General features: G+C 46.2%; 1 protein-coding gene across 1 annotated transcript in view; it reads right to left on the bottom strand.

Moving 5' to 3' along the window:
- The window catches only part of RIPK4 (receptor interacting serine/threonine kinase 4), a 31,736-nt gene extending 22,085 nt beyond the window's left edge, over positions 1-9,651 (bottom strand). Inside the window, exon 1 of the mRNA XM_075593700.1 lies at positions 9,383-9,651. Coding sequence (XP_075449815.1) covers positions 9,383-9,564 — 182 coding nt within the window. The 5' untranslated portion in view covers positions 9,565-9,651. The remainder of the gene's footprint in view (positions 1-9,382) is intronic.
- Positions 9,652-22,156: the final 12,505 nt, after the last annotated feature.

Genomic DNA, 22,156 nt, shown 5'->3' with positions numbered 1-22,156 from the left:
TCAAGCAAATCTGACGACATGTTTATTTTTTGGTGTTCGTGGTTAAAGTCCTGGTCACACAGACAAAAAAAAAAATGGTCATTTTTTGTCCCCACACAGAATTTGCAGATATATTTTTGTGATTTATCAAGTGTTGGCAATTAGGTCAAGCGGGCACAACAGAAATAGGATGTGCATTTGGGGGCAGCATAACTTCTTATTTCTTAGGCCACGTCCATGTTTAGTGCTTGCGGGCAGAGGCGCGCTTCCGCTCGGCACTGAGCCCCTACAGCCGCAATGAGAGCGGCTTTAGTACGGGCTCGCCTACGCTTCCGCGCGCTTGCGGAAGCATAGGTCTTAGGAAAATGTTAAATTTTCCCGCTTGCCGGAGCGCAGGGCTGGTCACGTGAGCAGTTCGCCCAATGAGGGCGAACCAGCTCCGTGACGTCACTGGCCCGCCCGCCGACACGCCCCCGGACCAAGGCCAGGGAAAACCCCAGTGAAATATCATCTGATATCTCATAAGAGGAGAAGATGAATTCCTTTTGGACTCCAATAATAGAACTTTTTTTTTTTTTTATGTGAATACTGGTCAAAAATGTATTTCTTTTTTTTGACAGCTGGGGTCGGTCTTACGTGCTCTCTGAGATATTTGTCGTTTGCAGCTTTTTGCAACGTTTCATACAGTGGTTTGCAAAAGTATTCTCCCCCTACCAATAATGTTATAAGTTGTTGAATTACAAATAATGTGTGCACAGTTTTTCCAAACAAACTTTTTTTTAATTCTAAGCTACAAAGCTGTAGTGGTTAAACTGAGCAGTGTTATAAGAGGAGGAGGTTAAATGTCAGCAAAGGAAATGTACAAAATGAAATGTACTGGTTGCATAAGTATTCAGCCCCTTACGTCAGTACATGGTAGAATCACATTTTGCAGCAATTACGGCCATTAGTCTTTTAGATACATCACTACTAGCTTTGCACAGTAGGATGGTGACGGTTTTGCCCATTCTTCACGGGAAAATTGATCCAGTTCTAATAAGTTTGTTGGGGATCGTCGATAGACCGAAATCTTCAAGTCTCGCTGTAAATGTTCAATTGGATTCAAGTGAGGACTGGGCCACTCAAGAACATTGTCTTCTTGTTCAACCACCCCAGTGTGGCTTTGGCTTTGTCCTTTGGGTCATTGTCCTGCTGAAATGTGAATTTTCTCCCCAGTGCCAGAGTCTTGGCTGAACTCAAACAGGTTTTCCTTAAGGATTCGCCTGTACTTCGCACCATCCATTCTCCCCTCTATCCTGACAAGCTTCCCAGGCCCTGCTGAAGAGAAGCGTCCCCATAACATGATGTTGCCACCACGCTTGACAGGTGGGATGGTGTTGATTCAGTGACCTCTATCCACATGTCTGCAGTATCATCTATATGCTTTTTCCAAACTCCATACATGATTTAAGAGGAGTCTTTTTGAGTAATGGCTTCTTTCTTGCCACCCGTCCATACAGGCCAGCTTTGTGTAGGGCCCAGCTTATTGTTGACACGTGGACATTGACTACCATCTCAGATAAAGTGTACCTGTTCCGGTATGGAAGGGGTGTTTCAGCGGGCACCACAAGGCAGAAAAAACGTAGCAACTGCTGGACTGTGCTGTGAAGTGTCCTTTATTAAAGCATGGTTAAAAAGAGGGGGGGGGAAAGGATGCCCCTGCACCTCTAACGCGTTTCACCCATGCATGGGTGAAACGCGTTAGAGGTGCAGGGGCATCCTTTTTCCCCCCTCTTTTTAACCATGCTTTAATAAAGGACACTTCACAGCACAGTCCAGCAGTTGCTACGTTTTTTCTGCCTTGTGGTGCCCGCTGAAACACCCCTTCCAAACCGGAACAGGTACACTTTCTCTGCATCCCTTGTCAGCCATGGAGCACACAGAACCGGCGTTCACACCGCATGTGAGTAAACCTGCTGCTTAAATGAGAGCCACCCCAGGCATACAAGATTATTCAATTCAGGGAAATTGCAGAGGTCAAGGGGGGGTCCAAACACTCCCTACTTACAACTCTGTATACCTCTGTTATACCTTGTGCCATCTAGGGGTTTAATGCATATAGCCTCAAGCATGCAATACCACACCAAGTGATCCGGTTTAAAACGCAGTTAAAAACATTTACTTTACAATTACTGTGGGTCACATATGCTGGTGATTGGGGCCACTTACCCCTTACAATTTTGTACCATCTCAGATAGAACTTTGCAGATCTCGCCAGGTGATTGTTGGCTTCGGTGACATCCCGAACCAGGTTCGTGGTTGCCGGGCTGTTCAGTTTGGGAGGGCGACCCGATGTGGGTGGCATCTTCCAATTCTTAATGATGGATGTCACTGTGCTGAGAGGGATAATCAGCACCTTTGACATTTTCTTGGACCCTTCTCCTACTCTGTGCCACTTTCTACCTGACTTGTTTCGAAGCTCCTTGGTCTTCATAGTTTCTGTGTTGGATCACTATGTGAGCTGCAGCTTGAAAGTCTTTATCTAGCCAAGGGAAAATGATCTACAAGTTTAACCACTTTGATTACACACGGGCTGAACCACTTTTACTCATTGCGTGACCTTTCAAACAAGTCATAGCTGATTTAGGGCTGCAGTAGCAAAAGGATTGAATACGTATGCAACAGAGAGTAATCTATTTGTATCTGTAAATCTTACTTTATATTCTATATGCCTTTTCTATCCATCACTTTGGAGTAGTTTTTGTAGATTCAGCATTTAAAGTCTAATTAGAAAGTGCTGTGGAGAACGCTCAGGTGCCAATAAAATGTCCAAAATCTGCAGGGGCGTGAAAACTTCTGCACACCATAGAAGTATCTATAGAAAGAGGGGGTACATAGGGTGGCGCTCTCTACTAGCACAAGCGAAGGTGAAACACAATATAGGTGTGAACAAATAAAGTGCACCGTGCAAGTGACTGGTAAGTCATTATTAAAAAGTGACCATGTTATCTGTCATGTATTCTGTGATATCCACCGCTCCCTCAAACTTGCCCCTACCCACCACTGTATCCACACAACGTCTTGCCAGACTTGCAAAGACTTCTCCCACCTCTGCTCATAAAGCCACGAAAATGACAATGTGCTATATATGGTCACTTCCCTTATCGCCTCTGTATGAATCACTGCGCACAAGAGCAACACATCTGCATTTCAACAAAGCAATTGAAAAAAAGCCATTGTATTTTACATTTCTTAGTACATCGCATGTGTCACCATCAGATTTACTGGTAAATTGGTAGGGAGTATCTAAGGGAGAAAACAAACAACTCCTTTCCTCCAAGCCACATGCATCACCCACATAAGTCTACTGCCAGAATCAACACATGTCTGGGCAAATTACCATTGAGTTTACATACTTAAAAACCTAGAGGTGCTCGGGAGAGAGCAAGAGAAAGCTCGCTCACTGCAATCACTGTGTGCGCACTGGCTCATCAATTCCATCGATTACTGTTTGGCTAAATAAATACAGAGCACAACAAAATGACATTCCTACTTGTTGTATTAAACATCCGTAACATCACATTGTTTTTGGACATACGACAGCAAAAGGAAGGTGCTTTGTATGTACTAGAACAGGTCTTTATTTATCGGAATTCAATCTTTTAGCAACCCATTTAATCCACATCAGATCATCCAGTATGTTTCTATTAGGCCGCACTTATAGTGCTGGCGACGTCGCCCGAAAACAAATGCATTGTCGCCGCCGCCGTCGCGTGCGATAAGAGTAAGCACGACGGCGATAAAGCGACGGGGCAACGCGATTTTTAGAAGCCGGGAATATTTTATTTTTCAGGGGCTGTCACCTCATGCACAGTTGGCTCAATCAGTGGCTCATTCTTCAACCAAGTCACCTGTGCTGAAGCAGATATCCTGAACACCTGAGCGGTTCGGGGGAGGGGGGCTTGAGGACTGGAGAACCCCCGCACGAATGGTATTCTGCAGTTCCTCTGTCTGGCTGCTGCCTAGTATCAGAGCTCTGTGCTATTATTCAGTGCAGAGAAACAAGGCAGCACAGGCCTGTAACCAATGTCCAATCCTGTCCTGCCCTGTCACTGGGTCACTCACTCTCACTGGGAGAAAAGAAATAATAATAATAATAATAATAATAGGATTCCAACATTAAAAATCTAATACTCACGTTGGTGACATTTTAGAGATTCAAATGTATAACCACTTGGAAAAAAGAGCACTTAAAAACGTCATTAAATTGTAGGGATATTTTTTGCTGGAAATAAAATGTATAGATCTCAGTCCTGGTCGATCCACTGGCGGATGAAGCCTTCATAATGATCTTCGGGGTACTGTGGATATTTATCTCATATTGCGCACACACAAACGTCGGCTACATCTGCATATATTATAAAAACACAACACGTGTGTAATCTTGTGCGCTGGGTCTTTAATTTATCCTCGGGGTGGCATGCAAGGGATCAGTGGGTGATCTGGCAGAGATTTAAGCAGCAATACTACTTTCCAACTTGTTTTTTTCCCTTTGCTTATTTGTATATGTAAGGCCGAGTCCACGGTCCCTGCTGGCGCGCTGAGGCGCAGGGAAAACGGGTGCTTTCCCTGGCCTTGCGGTTGCTTACCGCAAGCGCTCTCAGCAGCCGTCAGGGGGCGGTCCGGGGGCGGTCCGGGGGCGGGCGCGTCACTGGCCGGGGGCGGGCCAGTGACGTCACGGAGCTGGTTCGCCCTCATTGGGCGAACCGCTCACGTGACCGGCCTGTCTCGCCGGCAAGCGGGGGAATTTTAAATTCCCCCAAGACCTGCGCTTCCGCAAGCGCGCGGAAGCGCAGGTGAGCCCCTACTAAAGCCGCTCTAATTGCGGCTGTAGGGGCTCAGTGCTGAGCGGGAGCGCGCCTCAGCGCGCTTCCGCCAGCAAGCACGTAACATGGCCGAGGCCTAAAGCACGTGACAATGTATAATTCTGCATTCTTACCTAAACAGCCATCTTTTGGGGCTGCTGTTAAAAAACCTGATTGTGTGACCAACTGAATGGCCGCCTTCCGGTTTTATTCAATCCTTCAGTCAGTGTAACTCAGCAGCTACAATGTATCCTTATATTATTAAGGTAACATTATCGATTGTGACAGTTTACAGCTCAAACTGCTGGGAATATTGGCAACAAATTCTCACAAACAGGAAAGTGTTGCAAATATCTTGCATTGCTGGGGAGGTGGGCTAAAACCTGCTATTGAAATCAAAGGGTGCTCAGTATATTAAAAATTAATTAAAAATGGCATTAAGTGTTGAATTAAAAAAAAAAAAAAAAAAATCTAATACTACAGAACCAATTTAAAAAAAACAAAAAAACACACCACTAAGATTTCATATTTTGCTGCTTTAAGGGTAAAGCATTTGCCAGAATAAAAGAGCAAATTGTATGATGCACCGTACAGCAGGGGTCTGAGGACTGAGTTGGAGATGCCTAGTGTGGAGAGGGGGAGGTTGTTGTTCTTGGATGATGGGTGGAGATGGTAACAGCCTCCCCCACCTGCGGCGATTTGCCCAAATATGCTAACCCCATTATAGAATTAATGGGAAAAGCAAAAGGACACGACAAAACCAAGGGAAGAAAAAAAAAATTAATTAAAAAAAAAAAGTGGATCATGAATGATCTCCGATGTCACAGAATGCGTTAACCCTTTCAGGGCATTATTTTGCCATGCGTTACAAGCCCTGCAGGCATTAAAAATGTTTCAAAACAAAAAAAATAGGCCAATTAGTTTGGGGTAAGCAGCAGTTATGGGTTTGCCAGCATCGTGGCAGCGCGTTTAGTGTCCCCCTAGGATAATGTAATATCTGAAAAACTGGGCCTTAAAAAGGGGGCACGGAATAGAAACTTCAAGGGAATTTCTCTATGCCTCAGGACAGCTGCAGATCCTAAGACGACTTAATTGGTAGCATTTTTGCTGTCAGATCTTTTTTTGTTTCAGTGCTTTTAATATGGGATTATATATTTTAAAAAAAATAATAATGAGGAGCTCTGTGGTTGGTAAGGAAAAATAATGACTGTTAATAACACACAGTCTTGTTTTTGCTCATCTTTTGGACATGCAAGCAGTTAACCCCATCAGTACCAGACAGGGTTGCCACCACTCCGGGTTTGACCCCAGAGACTATGGGTTTAGTTGAAAAATCTCCGGGCAGCGGCGGCATCTTCCCCTGCATATCCCGTGAACTTTGCGTGGGGAGATCCCGCCGCCGGTGAGAGGAAAAAATAAATAATAATATGAAATAAAGAAATATAAAAACATAAATAAAAAAACAAGAATGTATTACAAAATGTCACCGGGTTAGCGTGCCATAGAAAGTGGCAACCCTGTTACCAGAGCGTCTACTCATGTCTTACAGGTCACCAGGAGAAAAATTGGTTAAAAGAAAGAATAGGAGGTACAGGCATACCCCGCTTTAAGTACACTCACTTTAAGTACACTCGCGAGTAAGTACATATCGCCCAATAGGCAAACGGCAGCTCACGCATGCACCTGTCATCACGTCCTGAACAGCAATAACGGCTCCCTACCTGTACCAAAGCTGTGCGCAAGCAGGGAGACTATAGAGACTCTTACAAATGCGTTATTTACATCAGTTATGCACGTATATAACGATTGCAGTACAGTACATGCATCGATAAGTGGGAAAAGGTAGTGCTTCACTTTAAGTACATTTCACTTTACATACATGCTCCGGTCCCATTGCGTACGTTAATGCGGGGTATGCCTGTACACATGCAATCTTCTTGCTGCCCCAAACTACGACCACATCTGACTGAAGTATTTATTACCTACTGCCTATTTCTTGCACAGTCTTCTGATCAGTTCCCTACAAGCTCCCGCTCTGGCTTTATGGTACATTTTAAAATCCAGATCATTTCCACAGATTATTATTATTTTTGGTAGCAACCAGAAACAATGGGTCCCTCTGCAAACAGGGGTCCCTCTGCAAACAGGGGTCCCTCTGCAAACAGGGGTCCCTCTGCAAACAGGGGTCCCTCTGCAAACAGAGCTTATTAAGCAGTTCTGCGCCAACCTCAGGAATTTATATACCGCGGACACACTAATGTCTACACTTCCCTAAATGCACACACTCACTCTCTAATACAGGGGGGCTCAACTCCAGTCCTCAACACCCCCCAAGAGGTCAGGTTTTAAGAATATCCCAGCTTCAGCACAGGGTGCTCAATCTTCAACAGCCACGTATTGAGCCACCTGTGCTGAAGCTGGGATATCCTTAAAGCCTGATCTCTTGGTGCTTCGAGGACTGGCGTTGAGCACCACTGATGTAACACACACACACACACACGTGTTTAATCATGCCATATCTTCACTGAAACATGTAACACTTTCACATATCAAAGTTTTCGCTATCAGAAAGGCATTGCTGAGCCCTCTGGGGGTGCAGGGCTTTAAGGATGAAAACATTTAGGCCTAGAAGCATAATAATATCTACACATCCCAATGACATCACAGAATACACTGGGCCGTCCTTCAGATGTTAGTTAGGGTCTCGCATCTAAACAGCAGAAGTTCCACATTTTCAACAACCAGGGGTGAAGTGCCAGGCAGGTTTAAAATCACATGTAACAATGTCACTGCCACATGGGCCAGCAAAGCAAAGGGCAGGGAAGCTCTGGAGTATTCCCGATAAGGCGTCAGAGCGGGGCAATAACAAAGTGCCCAGAACGGAATATGCCCTGTGTATTACACGGCTTATGTTCCCTCTCAGTAGAGGACAGTATACAGAGATTATTTCTATTGCACAAAGATTTCTAGGCCCAACCAGCAATATATTAATCTTCTCAAATTATAATCTGCAACATATTTAAAATAAAACAATGTTAGCGATTTTAAGCAGCAATACTACATTCCCCCTTTTTCTTATTTGTATATGTATATCATGTGACAATGTATCATTCTACATTCTTATGTAAGATGGCCATCATTTGCTACTCCAGTTATAAATCCTTATGGTGTTCCTAATATAATGGCTGCTTCAGTCAGTGTAACTCAGCAGCTACAATGTATCCTTATATTACAAAGGTAACATTATCTATTGTTACAGTTTGTAGCTCAAACTTCTGGGAATTCTGGCAACAAATGGGAAAGTCTTGCAAGTATTACCTAGTACTACGGAACGGATTAAAAAAATAAATACAAACAACAACAAAATGTCACGTTTTGCTGCTTTAGTTTAAAAAGTCACAGTTAATCTTGACCTCCATTTATAAACCAAAACTGCCCCGGGTATGCCAAGAAATATGCTGGTGTAACAATAAACAATACATAGGGGAAAACACGCTTGATATTTGTTGTTTTAACCTTGTCAGTTCAGAGGAATGTCACAGAGAAGCTGAAAGCGGCTTCTGGTCTCCAGAACACACACACACAAACTAACTACACGTGTGGACACTTAACTCCCCAGGACATTGTGCGTTTATTTCCAAGGTCATTTCGACGTGGTGCTCTTTATTACATCGCACGAGCAGAGCGGTTTATACGATTGAGTGGAAGAATGATCTAGTCCAGGAGTGGGCATCTCCAGTCTTCAGGATATCCCTGCTTCAGCACAGGTGGCACAGTCAACGACAGCCACCTGTGCTGAAGCAGGGAGATCCTGCCGACCTGTTGGTGGCACTTGTGAGACTAGATCAGGGGTGGGCAACTCCAGTCTTCAAGTGCCACCAACCGGTCTGCAGGATCTCCCTGCTTCAGCACAGGTGGCTCAGTCAACGACAGCCACCTGTGCTGAAGCAGGGAGATCCTGCAGACCGGTTGGTGGCACTTGAAGACTGGAGTTGCCCACCCCTGATCTAGTCTCACAAATGCCTGACTCCCAGGCGTAAATTCTATATAGGACCAAAGTGGCAGATCAATAGGGATTTTCAGCCAAAAATGACGAACTCAACAGAGAGCGTCACCGCGTACTACATAACATTTACCCCCGAGTCATTTTTCTAATGCGTGCTTCCATATTTAATGCAGTTATTGTATTATAATTCATATCTAGAACTATAGCCAAACAAAAAAATGCATGTATAGTTCTAGATACGGTTTAAGGGTTTTCCTGGACTCACCCCGCATCTCGAACATCAGACCCTACTAACGACTCCTTCCACCCCATTAACATCGGATTATAATTCCCCGTAACGTAACATCAGCTCATATGGTCGGCACGGTATAAACATATTTTACATGTGCACATTAAATCAGTAACCTTCATTCCTTTGGCTACACAAGGCAGGCAGCAAACGAGTTAATAAAAATACTCTACAAACAAAAAAACAGCCACGGGAAAGCCTTACAGTAACAGGTACAGCCGACCCGCAGCATTACTAGTGACACACACGGGCCCTGGGACTTACTTCTTATCCACATGCAAGCTGGGGGGGCACTTGATGGCCAGCCATGTTTTCCAGTTGATGTGCTTGACTTTATAAACCTGCCCGAAGCCTCCGGATCCGATCTTTTCCCAGCTGGTGAACTCCCGGGAGTCGAACGTTTTCAGTAATCCCATTTCCCAGGGGGACGCGCTCTCCATATCCATGCTGGTGTGCCTTATCCCTGCGTGTGCTTCCCCCGCTGCTTCCAGACTGCTGATCTGACTGTGTTTTCCCTGTAGCTCCCTGCCCAGGTGATTAAGGTGTGTTCATTAACCATGCGGTGACATCATTTCCTATGTCCTCCTTTTTTTTTTCTCTACCTTTTAACACTACCTCTCTTTTTGACTCTCTTGACTTGGGAAACCCATATTAAGGTTGTGCTGCCACCTGGTGGTCACCAGACCTGGGTGGCTTACATGTAGCATTGGCACCCAAGCTGGAAGAGGGCGTAGCACCCATGCTGTATACCAGCAGAAAGGCACGGACATTTCCTCTGGATCAATAGACTGTAAATACAAAGATAGGATAAGTATCTGTCGTCTAAATTTAACACAGGTTGAACTCGATGGTCTTTTTTCAACCTCATCTTCTATGTAACTATGTATCTCTAATTAAGCCGTATATAAGCATGTGTGGGTCTGTTTGTATCTATTTACATGTGGGCATGTGTCTATCTGTCAATATGTTGTATCATTGTGTCTGTCAAGACTGTGTATCGGTGTTCCTGTCTTTGCACACCGTGCCATTGTGTATTAGTGTGTGTGTGTGTGTCAGTATGTCTTAGTGTTATTTAGGTGCTGATATTTGTGACCGGCAGCTACAAATGGCACAGGGCCCCATTAAAGAGGCAATCCACGTGGCACTTAAAGAAAAGAAGAATATATATATATATATATTGTTTTAATATATTAGGCCTTTGATTACCTTTTATTGAAAACGAATGACCTAAGCTTCCAATCGATTAGTTCTCCAGTAATCGATCAGCAAAAATCCTGCTTCCCAGGGTTCACTAAATGCCTGCCTTTCCGTTTCAATCAATCCTTCAGTCAGTGTAACTCATCAGCTACAATTTATTCTTTTATTACTATGGTAACACTGTCTATTATTACAGTTTGCAGCTCAAACTGCTGGTAATATTGGTAACAAATGATCACAAACAGGAAAGTGTTGCAGAGATCTTGCAATGCTGGGGAGGTGGGCTAAACCTGCTATAGAAATCAGAGGATGCTCAGTATAATAAAACTCATTAAGCGTTGAATTTAAAAAATACAGTAAGTTTTATCTAATATATTAATGAACTGATTTATTTAAAAAAAAACACATGTAGGATATTGAAAGGATTGCCCCTTTAAGGCCTTTCCTGACAACGAGGCAGACACACCGCCTTGCTCTGCTCTCCTCTGCGTTGCTGGCACGTCTGTATGCCAAGCGGTTACAGTGTGTGCTTACACAACATTTGCCCTGTCTGACTCCCCTGCCTGCTTCAATACAAATCTATAGTAATCAATAGTCCAAATCCGTAATGTCAACAACAATATATTCTGTATTTCATAACGGCATCAATTACATATTAAAGGCACTTCCCCCTGTTCGGTTGTAACATTTGTGGAGATGCACAGATGTCACAGAAACCACATCGGTGAGAGTCCAAACTGGTGAGACTGGCAGGAAATCAAAGAAAGTTCTCAGGTCTGCGGACAAGAAAGGGAGAGTCTCTTCATAAACATGCATTTTTCATTAAAGGGGAAGTAGACAATGTGTGTTATAGGGCTCTCCAGCACACAAAGGGTCAAATGTCATTGTACAGTGGACCAGGGCATTGTTTCAAGCCATTAAGCTGCATGGTACCAGCAGTGCCAGTAAAGGGCCTGCTAATTACCCCCAAATAGTACTGGCATGAACACTGCATTGTGTTGAAGGGGTGGCCATGTTTACCTTTCTATATAGATCAAGTGTCTCCCACTGATGTACACATCTTTCACTTTCTGTCTGGACCAAGGTAAGAAGCAAATTGGGCTTAGAAGCGCCCCGTTTCTTCAAGTACTGCGACGGCTGCACTGTCTCCCACATTTCATGAGGATCCCCTGCAGGAACAGAAAATTAGACAACAATTCCAGCGGGCTTGTGTGAATAATGGAACTGGTTTATTAAAGGATCAACATTTCAGTCCTACTTGGGACCTTTATAAACCTAAAGGTCCCAAGTAGGACCAAAACGTTGATCCTTTAATAAACCAGCACTATTATTCACACAAGTCCTGTGTAGTGCAGGAACTCGCTGTAAGAAATCTATGCATTCGTATAAAAAAAACCATAGGTGATATTCAACACAAAGGGCATTGTTTTAAGTTAGCAGCTGCATCCAGTGGCAGAAGTTTGTTCATCACGTTTGCTACACTTGACTCCGCAGGCGTGCCAGCGTTGTTGACACGATTGAAAAAGAGAAACAGAATTGCATACTTTCTATTATCTTATACTATATTAGTGAAAGCACTGTATGTTTGCCTGCCTGGATGTCCGGTGTCCCTAGGGGAAATCTCATTGGTCCCTTGGGTCGCCCGCCCCCGCACACCTCTCATTGGCCTGAGGCGGAGTGACGGCCCACACACACACACACACACAACACAGCAGCTCTATACACACACACACACACACACACAACACAGCAGCTCTATACACACACACACACACACACAACACAGCAGCTCTATACACACACACACACACAACACAGCAGCTCTATACACACACACACACACAACACAGCAGCTCTATACACACACACACACACACACAACACAGCAGCTCTATACACACACACACACACACACACACAACACAGCAGCTCTATACACACACACAACACAGCAGCTCTATACACACACACACACAACACAGCAGCTCTATACACACACACACACACACAACACAGCAGCTCTATACACACACACAACACAGCAGCTCTATACACACACACACACACACACACAACACAGCAGCTCTATACACACACACACACAACACAGCAGCTCTATACACACACATACACAACACAGCAGCTCTATACACACAGACACACACACACAACACAGCAGCTCTATACACACACACACACCCTCTGTCCGCCCCCCTCCCCCCCCCCCCCTCACGTGCGCCATCCTGCACTGGCTCCGGACGGGAAGCGCGGCCCTCCTACCCCAGCCGCTCCCTTACCTCCCCGGCGCTACCACCCGCTCAGGTAAGTCACTGTGCGTCCCGCCTCAGCCTCAGGCCCACTGCGCGTCCCGCCTCAGCCTCAGGCCCACTGCGCGTCCCGCCTCAGCCTCAGGCCCACTGCGCGTCCCGCCTCAGCCTCAGGCCCACACAGGGCGCTTCCTACCGCCGCTCAGCCAGACGCCACATCGAGCGGGCGCCGGGGGGGGGGGGGGGGGAGCGTGAGTCTTAGGCCCACACAGGGCGCTTCCTGCAGCCGCCTGCACGCCTCACTCAGCAGGACGGCACATCGGGGGACCAAGCGGCCGCCGGGGGGGGGAGCGCGAGTCACAGGGAACGGGGGGGGGGGGGAGTCACGGGGAACGGGGGGGGGGGGGGGAAATGCCCATACATAAATTATGACAATACATATGCCCACCGCTCTCCACCCCCCCCCCCACTCCCCTTTCCCCCCCCCCACTCCCCTTCCCCCCCCCACTCCCCTTCCCCCCCCACTCCCCTTCCCCCCCCACTCCCCTTCCCCCCCCCCCCGCTCCCCTTTCTCCCCCCCGCTCCCCTTTCTCCCCCCCCGCTCCCCTTTCTCCCCCCCCCGCTCCCCTTTCTCCCCCCCCCGCTCCCCTTTCTCCCCCCCCGCTCCCCTTTCTCCCCCCCCCGCTCCCCTTTCTCCCCCCCCCGCTCCCCTTTCTCCCCCCCCGCTCCCCTTTCTCCCCCCCCGCTCCCCTTTCTCCCCCCCCGCTCCCCTTTCTCCCCCCCCCGCTCCCCTTTCTCCCCCCCCCGCTCCCCTTTCTCCCCCCCGCTCCCCTTTCTCCCCCCCCGCTCCCCTTTCTCCCCCCCCCGCTCCCCTTTCTCCCCCCCCGCTCCCCTTTCTCCCCCCCCGCTCCCCTTTCTCCCCCCCCGCTCCCCTTTCTCCCCCCCCCCGCTCCCCTTTCTCCCCCCCCGCTCCCCTTTCTCCCCCCCCCCCCGCTCCCCTTTCTCCCCCCCCCCGCTCCCCTTTCTCCCCCCCCGCTCCCCTTTCTCCCCCCCCCGCTCCCCTTTCTCCCCCCCCCCCCGCTCCCCTTTCTCCCCCCCCCCCGCTCCCCTTTCTCCCCCCCCCGCTCCCCTTTCTCCCCCCCCGCTCCCCTTTCTCCCCCCCGCTCCCCTTTCTCCCCCCCCGCTCCCCTTTCTCCCCCCCCCGCTCCCCTTTCTCCCCCCCCCGCTCCCCTTTCTCCCCCCCCCGCTCCCCTTTCTCCCCCCCCCGCTCCCCTTTCTCCCCCCCCCGCTCCCCTTTCTCCCCCCCCCGAAACCTTTACAACAAATACTCACCTATTGTTCCACGAGTTATAAATAATACTACCTATTACGCATTTACATCCCGGGCAACGCCGGGTCTCTCAGCTAGTCATATATACATGGTGCTACTTTCACATCTCACAGCCGCTACAAAATGAAAGCACTCTTAATATATTATCTCTAACTGTGCATGGCTTGTATACAATGTATACCCTATCCACTTATGTAACTATGTATTGTAACCATGTATTATTTGTCATCTTAACTCTATGCCCAGGCCATCGTTGAAAATGAGAGGTTGCTCTCAATGTATTACTTCCTGGTAAAACATTTTTATAAATAAATTAGGGGTCGCTTAGCGAAGTCTTTGGGCTGCAAAACAAGGGCAAAAATACTTTACCCGATTTATCAGAGGAGAAAGTCCCATTTAGTTTATGCAAACTATTATTTTCCTGTATTATGAACCGCTAACTGGTCCCTAGTAAAAGCAGCATGTCTTTTAGATTTGCTATGCTGCTACGGTGTATGGAGTTAACATTTTATATTACGGTATAATTCTTGTTAAAAAAAAAAAAGGATCACTGTGGATGAGTCATTTTATTGTGATTTATGTTACTAAATTGCACTGCGTCTTACATTCTCCCTAAAACCATATTGCACTAAACATTTAATCCTAAAAAGGTTTCAACAACATTACTTACAACAAAGGGAATCTCAGCTAGTTATTATGAAACCCTACAACAAATAATGTTTTATTATTATTATTATTATTGCTGTCAATTGCCGTGTAGGCAGCACTTTATAATGGGCCCATATAGGCAATTTAACATAATGTATTACATATACAATATAGATGTAAGAACATCAGAGATCAATGCAAACAGGTAAAAGCAAACCTTTCCCTAAGGAGCTTATACTCGAATGGTACAGTGAGAAACGTATTTATTTTAATATTGTAAAATCTATTTCTGTTCTTATAGCATAATCATCATAAAACAATTTTTTTTTATTTCAATTTTTTTTTTTTTTTTAAATAAAAACCCGCCATATAAGCATTTAATCCCATAGTCCTCATTCCTTTTAATCCTTTTACCATAACATACTGGGGCCCTTGCGCCAAACCTTGTACGATTGTCTGCATATTTCTGGGCAGGCTCCATCCTCGGCTCTTGGAGATCAGCCATGGACGTGATCAGAAGAGTCCTCTGCCCATCAGTAGTGAGATCCAGGATCGTATGGTTGATGTAATCGCATGGCCAAGATCCATAATGTCAGGGGGCTCTTTGTTCCACCAGACATCCTGACACGGAATTAAAGGTAAAAGGTAACGCTTCCAAATATCCCAATGTACCTGGGCCATTCCCAGTGTGGAATGGGACCTTTGGCCGCGACAAAAGCACCGCTGCAACTGCAACTCACCTCTGTACAATTCGCCAGCCTTCAGGCAACTGGCGCTCCTAGTTCCGTGTGTGCCCATCCCTCCTAGTCCCGTGGCTGCAGCTCGACAGGCGGCCATGGGACTAGGGGCGGCAGGCGCTCAAGGGACTAGGAGCGGAGGGCGGCCAATTGTACAGTGGTGACCTGCGAGTTGTAGTGGCGGCAGACTGCCGGTGGTGCTCTGGTCGCGGCCAAGGTCCTGGAGCGGTCCCAATGTGCACAGATCTGTAGAAACAGCGGTGGAAGAGCCTTAAAAATGTAAGTGGTTCTATTCCCAATTTCAAAAACCGTAAGCAACGTGATACATAATGAGGCAGAAGTGTTTTTTGAATATAATTTGAAGAAAGAATTATACAAGACCTCTGCTCTAAAAATACAAAGGGAAAGATGCGGTTTAAATTAAACCTATTTTGAATGACAAGAAAGTGGGACTATGAGTTTGTAACTAAAGAGTAGTGGTATTATCCCTGACTGTTGTGTAGGACAGCGGTGCGCAAACTCCCTGCGCCCCCCTTACCTGCTGCCTCCTCGGTCGCGCTCCCCCCCCCCCCCCGCCTCTAATGATGCGTAAAATGATGCTGCAGGGTCATGTGAAATCACATCTCCATGGTAACGGGCGTCATTTGACGCTGAGAGAGAGAGTGTGTGTCAACAGCAAAGCATATAGCAAATGAAAATATTACTGTGTGCTCATTTGCATGTCTTGGACAGGTCTGCAACCCTGTCTTTCACCATTATCACCCAGCACATCCACTGCAGCAAGGGATTCTGGGAAATGACATGCAAATGAGCACACAGTGCCACCTTTTGCTTCAAAACCATTCAACATGGTTCCCCTATAAGCTTACTGCATGGTCACAGCTTTGAGCACAGCTAGGGTTAAGATGCATAGCCAGCAAACCCACCCACAGACAGACTGTTTCGACCTTAGTGGGTCTCTTCAGTGTGGGGTTGGTTATACTGGCTATGTTTAAAAAAAAAAAAAACGAAGCAAGGGATAGGTTTTACCATACTTAGTTAAGTTATGGTGGGTAAAAAAAGTGACAAAAACCCTTCAAAGCAAAGCATATAGCAAATGGAAATATTCCTGTATGCTCATCTGCATGTCCTGGACAGGTGTGCAACCCCGCCTTTCACCATTATCACCCAGCACACAGCACTTCCACACCCCCCTCCCCACCGCCCCCTTACTCCCCCGCCCCAAAAGTTTTTCTGTGCAATAAAGTTAGAGATAATGTGTGTATGATATGTCATGTCTGTGGTGCGGTGCATACGTATAAATGCACTGCACCGCCGTGTTCGTCACAGTTTTTTTACTTTTGGGGAAACCATTAATAAAAATGTATGTGAGTTGTGTGGGATATGCACTGCGCCGTTGTTAACGTCGCGGTTTTTTTTTTCCGTTTGGAAAATGATTTATGTACTGTTATAATCTTGTTGTAAAGATTCGCTGCATAATAAAAGAATTTTCAAAACAAAAAATCTAGTGATATAATAACCTGGTGCTTATGTCATAAAAAATAATAAAGCATATATTACCAGCAAAGGTAAGGAGACAACAGCACTCAGAAGGTATAAGCAGCTACTGTATAAACTGTACAGGGATACCCCGCTTTAAGTACACTCACTTTAAGTACACTCGCGAGTAAGTACATACCGCCCAATAGGCAAACGGCAGCTCACGCATGCGCCTGTCAGCACGTCCTGAACAGCGATACCGGCTCCCTACCTGTACCAAAGCTGTGCGCAAGCGGGGAGACTATAGAGCCTGTTACAAATGCGTTATTTACATCAGTTATGACGATTGCAGTACAGTACATGCATCAATAAGTGGGGAAAAGGTAGTGCTTCACTTTAAGTACATTTTCGCTTTACATACATGCTCTGGTCCCATTGCATACGTTAATGCGGGGTATGCCTGTGTTACATACATGCTCCGGTCCCATTGCGTACGTTAATGCGGGGTATGCCTGTATTAAAGAAACTTGCACATATATCCAATGTTTCGGTCTGCTGAACGGGACCTTCCTCAGGGGGTTGCTTTTAAGCACAGCATGGGAATCAGATGGAAAGCCAGTCAAAACACGCACACACACACACACACACACACCACAACAACACAATATGTAAAGACCACATAAGCAATTTGTTACATTTGTATACAAAATAATGGTGAGTACTAGTACATTGTTGGTTCAGACTTAGCTATGGAGGTTGGAATGAATATGTACTCGGCTACAACAATGAGAACAGATAGCAAGGGCAGTCAGAGACAGACCAGCCAAGCTGATAATTACATCAAAGACTACACCTAAACAATGTGTAACCAGGACAAGCACTCACACGTGAAGTGTTTAAGTAGAGATCTGCTAACCAGTAACAAGTATTTGATATATCCTGCCACACTATGGCTCTTTCTATCCTCTCTTCCTGGCTGCAAACCAAAGCAAAACTGCATTCAAAAATAAATAAAAAGATTGGATTGGATTCAATGGGAACATTTTCCTTTCATATATCAAGTACATTCGTAGTCAAAGCGGAAAGTATATATATTTTTTTTTAAATTAAATCTCAGATCGCTTATTGCTGAGGAGCTCAACTCCAGTCCTCAAGTCCTCGTCGTCGTCCCCCTTAACCCCCCAACAGGTCAGGTTTTCATATTTAAAAGAAAGTAGTGGGACTTGGAGTGAAAATGAAAGAGGAGTCAGTACCTGCACCCTGACACCTGCACCCTGACACTATCACATCCAACGCATGCTGGGGCATTCTTTTTGCAGTCGGGAAACCTTAATAAATTGACACCTATTGCATTACTTTGTTGAAAAAAATCTCTGGGTCTCCTGAAGTTGGTTAAAAAAATACAGTGAAATAGGAAAAATAACCTAGCGCATGTGACTTGATTGTGATTTAAATATAGAAACGTGGCTGCTCAAAAACCCCAATACCAAGAATTTACCTCTAAATTCTATCACAGGCAAAGTGTAGAAAAACTTGGGGAGCGCTCATGACGTGCAAACAATGTGCAAAGTAGTGAATGAGTTAAATACTCTTAAATTGCATAAATTGAGAATAACATTGACTTTTAGACCATGTACTGGGACATTTTATTCTCATACAGCACCTGCAGCTGTATGAGAAAAAAAATGTCCCAGCACATGGTCTAAAAGTCAATATTATTCACAATTTATGCAATTTAAGAGTATTTAACTCATTCACTATTTTGCACATCACTTATTGTTTTTTTTCTATACTATAAAAAAACACAGTGGCAGATTAATTACTTCCAATTAGAATATTTTTTTTTTCGAAGAAATTTGGTTTGTCATTTTTTGAGACAATAGTTAGCTCTGCACTGAGGGGTCTGTTCTTGGTTTACTTTAATTACATGTTTTCATCATGGCGAGAGGGAGAACAGGAGCGGTGCTGCTGAGGCGGATCTTTGCCAGCGGCCATAGTGACTCAGCCTGGACAACACAATAGCACCAGTAGCAGTAATCATTGCTGCTACCAGTAACAGCACTGTGGTGTGCAGGCCTATGGCTTGGTCCCCACTGGCTACTGCAGCGCTCGCTATGGCGGGCGCCGCGAAGACAAGAGCTGCCTCTCAATGGGGCCAGGCATGCTGCAAGGGGGGGGCAGCGCGCTGCGCGGCGTGTTTTTCTTCCAGACCCGAAAATTGAGATGGACACGGGTGATGGAGCACTAGGCCACGCCCCCCTGCAGTTCAGCCAATGAGGGCAAACCTGCCGGGTGACATCATGGCCGCGCCCCCATCATGCCCCCCTCCCCCCCACATCTTTCCCCCTGCAGCTTACTGCAGACCGGGAAATTCGGCTGCACGTGCCGCCAGCCTCGCAGGACTGAAATGTGCTCTCATCTGCAATCACTGTTGCCACCTGGGTCTGAGTCCATCTGCTGCTGAAATTTTTAAAGCTTCCAGTGACTGAGCTCCAGATCAGAACCAACGCTAACACCACCCTAACTCCTGTTACTAGTTTTAAATACCTGGGCATGTGGTTTGACTCCCACTTAACATTCGGGATGCACATTGATACCCTGACATCCAAAACCTATGCCAAACTAGGTGTACTTTACAGGAACAAATCCTCCCTAAGCCTCCTGGTCAGAAAGCGTATCGCACAGCAGATGCTAATGCCAATTATCGACTATGGAGACATAGTATATGGCTCGGCACCCCAAATCCACCTTGGCAAACTTGACACCCTCTGCAATTCAATTTGTCATTTCGTTCTCCAATGCAACTAAAACACACATCACTGCGAAATGCTCAAAAAACTAGATTGGTCATCACTCGAGTCTAGGCGCAAAGTTCACCTTTCCTGTCTTGCCTTCAAATACTTTCTGGGCAAGCTAGAACTGAACAAGCTCCTCACCCCTACCACATGCAGCTCTAATCATCTGAGATCTGACTCCAAAAGACTGTTCATGGTCCCAAGGCTCAACAAAGTATCCAGCCGCTCCTCCTTCTCTTACCGTGCACCCCAAAACAGGAACAACCTACCAGAGACTCTCACATCCACCACCAGTTTAAGTTCTTTCAAAACTAAGGCTATCTCACATTTTAATGTGGTCTGTAACTGTTACATAAGCCTATAATATACATCTTCTCTAACTGTGCATGCAATGTATTGTATATAATGTATACCCTGTTCATTTATGTAACTGTATTTGTAACCATGTATTATTTGTCATATTAACTATGCCCAGGACATACTGTAAAACGAGAGGTAACGCTCAATGTATTACTTCCTAGTAAAACATTTTATAAATAAATAAATTGTAGTGAAGTGGACTGTTTTATTCGGTGCTTAACTGTGAGTTTAGATTTACATACCTGCCAGCCTTAACAAAAAAAAAAGGGGTGTGTGTATGGTGTTTCTGTTTACCAAATTGTGGTGGAGTTGTTACTGCTCCAGCGCATGCGTGTGGAGCTGGCGGCTGCTTCGCATGCTTGCCGAGCCGCACTTCTATATTTATACTAACTGTGAATTCCTCGTGTGTCACTGTGTGTGTGTCACTGTGTGTGTCTCTGCATGTCTGTGTGTGTCTCCGTTTTCCAAATTGTGGCGGTGTTGCTGCTTCACCAGCGCGAATGCGTGTGGCACTGGCGACTGCTGTGCATGGTCGCCGAGCCACACTTCTTTATTAATACAAACTTTGAATTCCTCGTGTCTGTTTGTATGTGTGTGTGTGTGTGTCACCGTGTCTCTGTGTGTCTCTGTATGTTTGTGTGTGTCATTGTGGGTGTGTGGTCTCTGTTGTTCAAAAGTGCGGTGGGTTGCTGATGCTCCTGTGTATGGCGCTGGTAGCTGCTGCGCATGCACACCGAACTGGAGAATTCTGCACGTGCGCCGAGCCTGCGACTTCAGCATGTGTGCGCTGAGCCGATGGCTTCTGCGCATGCACGCCAAGCTGGCTGCTGCTGCACATGCGCACCGAGCGGATGGGTGCTGCGGATGCAGCTCACTAGTGACTGACATGTGGCGGTGCCGCTTGTGACACATGCGCAGTCAGTCACTTCTGTCAGAATTTTCAGCCGCCTGAAGCCTTTTTTTTTCCTCCCTATGGAGTTTTTTTAAAAAAAATTTGCAACTGCCATCAAAGAAGTTTCACTTCAAAAATCACCAATCTCCCTGTACATAATATCAACCACGCAGTGCGAACGTGAGGAGCTCAACGACGTCTGTAATAGGACACAGTGGAATATACCAAACCGTATATTGGAGTGGAGTAGTATTTTGGAGTAAAATCTGTCTGTTTCTGTAACCCCCCTTTGGAGTTGCTGTGTTCCCTTAAGGGCATTAGAAGATTAACTGTATGGGTTGCTGCAGTGTAACTCCCCTCTCCCATCACATGGTACAGGGAGACTAGGCAGAGACCGAGCCCCGCCCACCTTCTAGAAGGTGATTAGCCTGTCAGCTGGTACAAGATATGAAGTATAATGCTACGGCCCGCTGCACACGCACCTGCGAGGCTGGCGGCGCGTGCAGCCGAGTCACCCCCCTGCAGGGGGAAAGACAGGGGGGCGTGACGGGGGCATGGCTGTGACATCACCCGGCAGGTTCGCCCTCATTGGCCGAACAACCGGGGGCGTGGCCTAGCGCTCCGTCGCGACTCCTGATCTCAATTCTCTTGAGAGCAGGAGTTTCTGTCGGCGCAGCACGGTGGCCCCCCCTCTCAGCGGCCCCGGCCCCGTTGTGGGGCGGATCTTGTCCCTGCAGCGTCCGCCACAGCGGGCACTGCAGTAGCCAGCGGGGACCTGGCCTTATTCTAACCACTCCCACTGTAGGCCTGGTGACCTGTGATGTCACAAGAGGGTATATATAGAGCTGTAGAAGGTTCTAGAGGGAGTTTCCCAGGAGGAGACTAAGAGATGGGTGGATCTCATTGTATATAGAGTACGTCTTGTTTAAATGTGGAACTATACGTGTAGGGATGTATGTTCACCTTTGTTGTTTTGCAGTTAGGGAATGTGTGCCTTATGTAGAATAGAACCACACTATTAGGAAGAGGTGAGTTTCAGCCAATAAAGTGCATGGTGTTCCACGTGAGGTCCCTTCAATATCGGCCTCGGAGTATCCCCATTTATTTATTTTATTTATAAAAATGTTTTACCAGCAAGTAATGCATTGAGTTACCGCTCGTTTTCAAGTATGTCCTGGGAAATTCAGCTGTTCAGGTGCTCATCTTGGCCATGTGAAAATGTACAGCACCTGAAGGTCTATGATGTTGTATTCACGTGTTCCCCATCTTCTCTTTTCTGTACCCCATAAAGCGCTGTGAAAAATAATCAGTTTAAAAAAATAAAAAATGATCT

The sequence above is a fragment of the Ascaphus truei genome, chromosome 3 (assembly GCF_040206685.1).
Source record: "Ascaphus truei isolate aAscTru1 chromosome 3, aAscTru1.hap1, whole genome shotgun sequence".
Classification (NCBI taxonomy): domain Eukaryota; kingdom Metazoa; phylum Chordata; class Amphibia; order Anura; family Ascaphidae; genus Ascaphus; species Ascaphus truei.
This window is presented reverse-complemented; position numbering and strand designations above follow the sequence as displayed.